The 7,495-nt window shown below is 29.3% G+C and overlaps 1 protein-coding gene across 4 annotated transcripts in view; it reads left to right on the forward strand.

Annotated features, from left to right (window-relative positions):
* LOC104722274 (probable WRKY transcription factor 20) overlaps positions 1-1,674 on the forward strand; it is a 4,439-nt gene extending 2,765 nt beyond the window's left edge. For 2 of the 4 annotated variants that reach the window (XM_010440416.2, XM_010440418.2), the window contains exons 4-7: positions 35-292; positions 384-540; positions 626-781; positions 983-1,674. In XM_010440416.2, the coding sequence (XP_010438718.1) occupies positions 35-292; positions 384-540; positions 626-781; positions 983-1,460 (1,049 nt within the window). In that variant the 3' untranslated portion in view covers positions 1,461-1,674. The remainder of the gene's footprint in view (positions 1-34; positions 293-383; positions 541-625; positions 782-982) is intronic. The other 2 variants (XM_010440417.2, XM_010440419.2) reach the window with 1 other exon arrangement.

The raw sequence follows: 7,495 nt of genomic DNA on the forward strand, positions 1-7,495 counted from the left end.
AGAGGAAGCACTCCATCGATCTTGGCTGATGATGGTTATAATTGGAGAAAATATGGTCAAAAGCATGTCAAAGGGAGTGAATTTCCCCGGAGCTATTATAAATGTACACATCCTAATTGTGAAGTGAAAAAGTTATTTGAAAGATCTCATGATGGGCAGATCACCGATATTATATACAAGGGTACACATGACCATCCTAAACCTCAACCTGGTCGCCGAAACTCTGGTGGTCTTGGTATGGCTGCACAAGATGAAAGGCTAGACAAGTATCCTTCTTCAACTGGTCGAGATGGTAACCATATCCAAAACTTGAGTCAAACTTGCACTTGCTCTCTTGACAATATCTATAACTTGTTCCTTCTACTCTTTATGTCTGCATACAGAGAAGGGATCTGGTGTCTACAACTTGTCTCACCCCAATGAGCAAGCTGGTAACCCTGAAATACCTCCTATCGCAGCAACTGACGATGGTGGAGAAGCTGCTGCGTCAAATAGGAATAAAGATGACCCAGAGGACGATGATCCATTCTCAAAACGGAGGTATTTAGGATTTAACAATGGATTTAGGTGATAGTTTTGAATCTGTTGTTTGACATGATATAAATTTTCTTGTAACTTTATGCAGGAGGATGGATGCCGCAATGGAAATAACTCCCCTTGTGAAACCCATCCGGGAGCCTCGAGTTGTTGTTCAAACTCTGAGTGAGGTTGACATACTAGATGATGGTTATAGGTGGCGTAAATATGGACAGAAAGTCGTAAGGGGAAACCCAAATCCCAGGTTTGTACAACCACTAATCAACTAACAAAATATCTCTGCAGTCTGCACAAATCTCTTTTATGCTCGAATGAGATGGTAGCTAGTTATTTGCTTTGTGCATTGGTTCTTTTGGGAATTGGGGTTGGAATATGAAGTATTAGTGACCCCAATATGACTGTAATGGAGATACAATGTTTTATGATGTTCCTCGGCCTTTTGTAGGAGCTATTACAAATGCACAGCTGCTGGGTGCCCAGTGAGAAAACACGTGGAGAGGGCATCACATGATCCAAAAGCTGTAATAACAACATATGAAGGCAAACACAATCACGATGTTCCCACTTCAAAGTCTAGCAGCAATCACGACATCCAGCCTCGGTTCAGACCCGATGAAACAGACACCATCAGCCTCAGTCTTGGTGTTGGAATCTCATCTGATGGACCTAACCACACTTCCAACGAGCACCAGCATCAGAATCAACAACTTGTCAACCAAACTCACCCAAATGGAGTCAATTTCAGGTTTGTTCATGCTAATCATCCCATGCCATCATCCTACTATGCCAGCTTAAACAGTGCCATGAATCAGTATGGCTCGAGAGAAACCAAGAACGAGACACAAAATGGTGACATCTCGTCCTTGAACCATTCATCTTACCCATATCCGCCCAACATAGGGAGAATACAATCAGGTCCTTAAAAAGACTATGAGATTCTTCTTAGGTTAGGAAAGGAACGGGACATTGTTCTATATAAATTCCTATTTCTCAACAGAGAGCTCATCTTGATTTAAACTATCTCCTCCACCATATATATTTACTTTTGTCACCTGTATTGAGTTCCAACAATGTGTTGTAAAAATATACATTACAAGATGCAAATGTTTTTATTTAAAACAAGAAACAGCAATATTGAGAAATAGAAAATTTTACAACAATGTGATGTTTTAATATCTACACTATTAAAAGGGAATCATTTTTAATAAGTAGACATAGATTAAAAGATTATTACATGAAATACCACTTAAATAGGAATAAGAATATGTATAATCCTTGAAGCCAAACAGGTTGAATTGGGACAATTAAATTCGAAATTGTATATATGTAAACATATTTCTCTAATTTGATTATATATTTTGAGAAAGATCCGGAAACAGTAATTTCTGATTTTGATGTTACCTAATATACAAAATCATCTAAATTTGTTTATAGAAATAATTTAAATCTGTTTCCATTAAAATTGAGCAATTTTATATATGTATAAAAATTTAATTTGGTTATATATTGTGAGATATCTGCGTAAACAATATTTATGATTTTATGTTATGATTTTCCTTATACTAAAATCTATATTTCAAAACTAAATGAAAAAAACTAAAATAACTATTCAAATCTTTTTCGTTAGTATCCTAAAATATATTGTGTTAGGAAAGATATATTAATCTTCATCACTAAATAAGACGTGTCGAAGTTTTTAGTTACGTTCATTCACAAAAACTTTTTCCAGCATCAATATTTTGAGTTTTAAATTTTCTGACTTTTATTTTTCATTATCTTTTAGTGTTTCAGATTTGAAACTCTTCAAAAACATGTGAAACCTAAAAGTCAAGACTATTCAACTTCTAAAATACGGATGTTGTAAAAAAAATTAAGTAGTTATAATTGATTTTCTCTTACTATTCTTTTGAATAGTTACAGTTTTTTATGTTAGTACTTATATATACAATAATTATAATATATATAGTGTTCTTTTGCTGCATGATTATTTGTTTTTTGTTTTTTTAAAACAATCTATGATTATATTGTTACACATAGCCTATTGGTATTAAATCATATTAGTGTGATTGATTTTTTCTTTATATATTCTTAAATCATAATGAATTTTGCAGTGAACTGGGAAAGAGGCAAAACAAATATATCTTTGAGAGGTAACATGAATTTGCATGTCTCGATGATGTCCACAATGTTGAAGATGACTCCCCCTCCCTGATCAAGCTTTCTTCTTTGTATATTAATGGGGATCATTAATACCTCAAATTACATTGTGTTCGGTTCTAATTTATGTGTTATTTGGAGTCGATTAGAACTTGGCGAGTCATTCGACTAAATCTTCATATATCCAGTTAGAGTTTTTGTAATTTTTCATACTTCCAAATTTAATTTAGTACACTAATATATTATATATCCAACAATTCTATTGTTATTTAGTTTCGGTCTTAGAGTCAAAATTATTAGATTCGAGATCATAAAATTTGGATAACTAAATTGACTTTCAGAACTTCAATGTTATAGAATTTCTTACCCTTTTATACTTATTTTCTTCTTTGAGTTTATTTTTAGTTTTTTTTGGTTGGTGTATATAAAAAATATTAACGTTATTATCATAACAATCTTTCAAATATATTATAAAAATAATTGGGAAGATAGCAATCTTTTGATTATATATCTCCCACATTTTATTTAATTATATTATGTCACACTTAAAAAATCAGACATTAAAATTTGGGATTCTAAATATCTCACAAATAAAACGTATGTATTACAAATGTTGAAAAATTTAAAATTCATAATTCTTATATGCAAACTATATGTATATATATATACACAGTATATTGTATAAATTTTGGATACTTAATTATGATATACAAACGTTTGTATAACTTATCAACGTGATTGTGTGCTAAATTTTGGGAACATGATTTTGAGGAAATGAGAAAAGAATAATGGGACTGAAACGGGATGGAAGGAGAGGATGAGAATATAATTTTCAAAAAAACAAAATACAGGGTCATGTTAGAATTAAAATAAGTTAATGCTTATATTATGTAACATATATTTCAATTTATCTAACATAAAAAACTTCAAAAAAAAAAGAAAAAACATTAAACTATGTTCTATAATAGTTATAAAAAAATTAAAACAAATAAATGTAATCCAATATAAATGGACAATATTTTCAATAATAAGAATTAATAGGTTAACTATTAGCGAAAATATTCCTGATAAATATATGAGGAGAATTATGGATAATGCGAATTCAAGCAGGGTACATGTCGATCAGACATAATATTTACTCATGTGGTATATGTGGAACATATTTTCTACTGGTTATAGTGCTTTTGTGCATTACAGAGCAGGTATAACAGACGGGTTTGACCCCTTTGACAACTATATATTGGTCATCCGGTTCATGAAATTTAAATATTTTTTTAATGTTTTTATTCGGTTTGATGGTTTACGAGTTTAATAAAAATATAGCTGATCACTAATCTAGATTATGTTATAAATGCTATACCAAATAAATATTTAAACAATTAAAATCGTAATTTTCACATATATCTTTATTTGTTGGACTAAAATATACAATCTTAAATGGGAAAATTATTATTAAAACCATAGTTATGAGATGGAAAACATGACACATACGGATATGATGGATTTTTGTCCTAAATTAGACATACCATCTTTCGTTTACTATTTTTTAAATAGAATTGTCTTTACTAATAACAAAACAAATTTGATCATTTTTTTGTCTAAACCGAATTAAAAACCAATTAAATACTAAATTGGTACGAGTTTGGATTATAAATGTTATTAACATTCTTAAAAATATGTTTACAAACATAACCTGCATGTACATAATAAAATTATAAGTGCGCTAGTAAACTTAGTTTTTAAAATCAACCCCGCACGTACGTGCGGGTCCGAATATAGTTTGTTTTACAACAAATATTAAAACAATGTGATGTTTACAACATATATATTTTTACAACATATATATTTAATAGAAATTTTTACAACAATGTGATGTTTTAATTTTTAATATTTGTTTTACAACAATGTGATGTTTTAATAGCAACAATGTGATGTTTTAATAGAAAATTTTCTACTAAAACATCACATTTGTTATATTGTAATTCTCGTTTTAGCTTTTCATAATAACTTAGGATAGGGGGAATTCTTTTGAGAATATCACAAAAACTAAAGTTCTTTGAGAATATCACTTGACACAAATTGTATTGCAATTAATACATTTAAGTGTAATCATATGATGAAAGATGTATTTTTAAAAAATTTCAAACATCATAGGAGTTATATTTTAAAGAATTAATATACAATAAATTATGTTAATGATTACTATTAAAGAAAAATAAAATATCACATTGTTTTATGTCTTGAAATTATTTTTGAATAAATTGATTTGATCTTTTGGCATAAAAACTGTGAAACAAATATTATAATTTTTTTGTCAACAAATAATTATTATAATATTATAATATTATAATATTTTTATAGCTTGAAATTAGTAAAGAAATTAATAACCATTACATTATATTTTTCCAAAATTATGATATTAATATTTAAATTTTTAATTATTGGAAATTTATTTTGTCCAAAATTATAATATTACTATTTAATTATTTCTTATTTGCAAAATTATAATGTTATGATAATTATATAAAATATTGATAGATAAATGATATCTATATATAATTACTAAAAGGATATTGTATAATTGTTAATATATTTTTTAATACAAAAATATCATTTACATTTAGTGAATATGAAAAATAATGTATATAATTTTGAGAAAAAATAAACTGAAAGTTTTAATAATTGAGAAGTGAGTACATGTATCGGAAATATATGCTGCCAAATGTCGTCTTGTTATGCAAAGTTAGGAGAAAACCTTCTCATATTATATAAGATAGTCAAACCTCTATAAATTAATACTCTATAAATTAATACTCTCTATAAATTAATAAATTTATCTGGTCCCAAGCTCGGACCAATGTAATTTTGGACATAATTCGATAATATAATAAAATAATTTTTTTTTTGGAAATTCTTTGTAAATATATGGTCCCAACAATAGTATAAATTAAGAATTATATAAAATTATCAAAATATGTGTATATATATGTACATTAATTTTTATTAGACCTCATTTCTAATATTTCTACTATATCAAAAACTTTTAGTTTTCTCTTCAAAACATAAGAATTGTTATTTTTCTTGTAATTGATTAAATAAAAAGATTATTTATAACAATTAAATCTAAGTTTTAAAAACTTTTTTTTTTAAATTTCCAAATATGGACAATCTCTCTATAAATTGATAATTATTAATTTATCGATAAAATAAACCTCTATAAATTAATAAATTTCTGCTGTCCCAATATTATTAATTTATAGAGGTTCTATATATTTAGTCACGGACTCTTACGATACACATGATCTGTTTAAACAAGATTTACATTCTCAAGGATTGGTATTTTTGTAAAAAAAAAAACGAAAAAAGCGGAGACAGGTTTTAATTTGTTCTCACGATAAATTATCAAGTAAACTGGAACACATAATAATTAGCCGCCGAGGTTCGATTCTTTCAACGTATTTTTGGAATCACATTCATAACCAAAGAAAGAGCGTTTTACCTGAATTATATTTGTAATTGCCTTGTAACGTTTGATTGATCTAATTTTTTTATATATCTTGTCAAATATTGTAAAAGAAAGTAAATATCTACGTACTTGTTTCATTGTACAGGTTCGACTCTCCTGTACTGATCATGACTATTGTCTTTTAGGTAGATGTGCATTATGTAATAATTAATATACTACATGAACAAAACATATATATGTTGTAGTTCACTCACTAATCTAATACTAATTTATAGCTTCTACAACGTTAGCGACAAACACAAGTGGGGATATATATATATATATATATATAACACTACAAATGATACACATGTTGAAGTTGGGCTTGGGCATGTGCATTAGTGCATGTAGTGGTACATGTGAAGGATATTTATACTTTTGTAGACTTTTTTTGTCATCATGTACACTCATATAGAGAAACATTAATCAAAGAGTGAGATTTGGAACTTGTTAAGGGACATTTCAAAATGTCAATTGGCATTCATTTCTTGATCCTCCATATTTGTTAAGTTCTTTTTATGTTTCTCTCATACAATGGGCCGGTAATTTAGGTAGCAATAGTCCTTTTAAGTAGTTAGGTAGCAATAGCATATAGCATAGAGCCGGTACTTTTGCACACCCAGTACGATCGTTCTACTGTTCTAATGACGCAGGTTACAAGCAACTTCGTTGACCCTGAAAAGACTCATTTCACGAGTTACTTTACTTTTGTTGGTGGAACGAAACATCCGTGTTTACACTTTACACACAACGTAAGATTTCTTCTTAACCCGCAAAGTCATAAGTAGCACGCATCTTAAGGTCCCGCAAATCCTATCACAGTGTGGTTCACGCATATGGAAACGATCCTCATCTCTTTTCCGTAAACCATAGTTTTTTCTTTTTCTTTGTCTCATTTCCGCAATTTGTATATTGCTCGTCAAGACTTCTTGGGGGCCATCAAAATTTTTTTTATCTACGTCTAACTAAGGCGAATGAAATAACCGTTTCACTTTGGAAGATTTCGAAGAACTAGCATCCTTTCAATAACCATGAACACAAAAATATGTTTGCTGACATTAATTGAATTTGACCTTAGAAAACTATACGTCAAGATCAAACAAAAATAAACTAGAACTAACACGTAAGCAAGTCGTTACGTCGTGAGGTCAGCGTCTTTTGTCTACGTGGAGGCAGTGCTTCGCCACGTGTACTCGTCACAAAGCGAGTTTCCAAAACCTATACTACACTCGCACGCGTGACCATGAACTCTCAAAATCAAGCATTTAATGCCAGTGAGCCTTTTTTTGGCCTTTG

Source organism: Camelina sativa, chromosome 11 (genome assembly GCF_000633955.1).
Source record: "Camelina sativa cultivar DH55 chromosome 11, Cs, whole genome shotgun sequence".
In the NCBI taxonomy this organism is placed as follows: domain Eukaryota; kingdom Viridiplantae; phylum Streptophyta; class Magnoliopsida; order Brassicales; family Brassicaceae; genus Camelina; species Camelina sativa.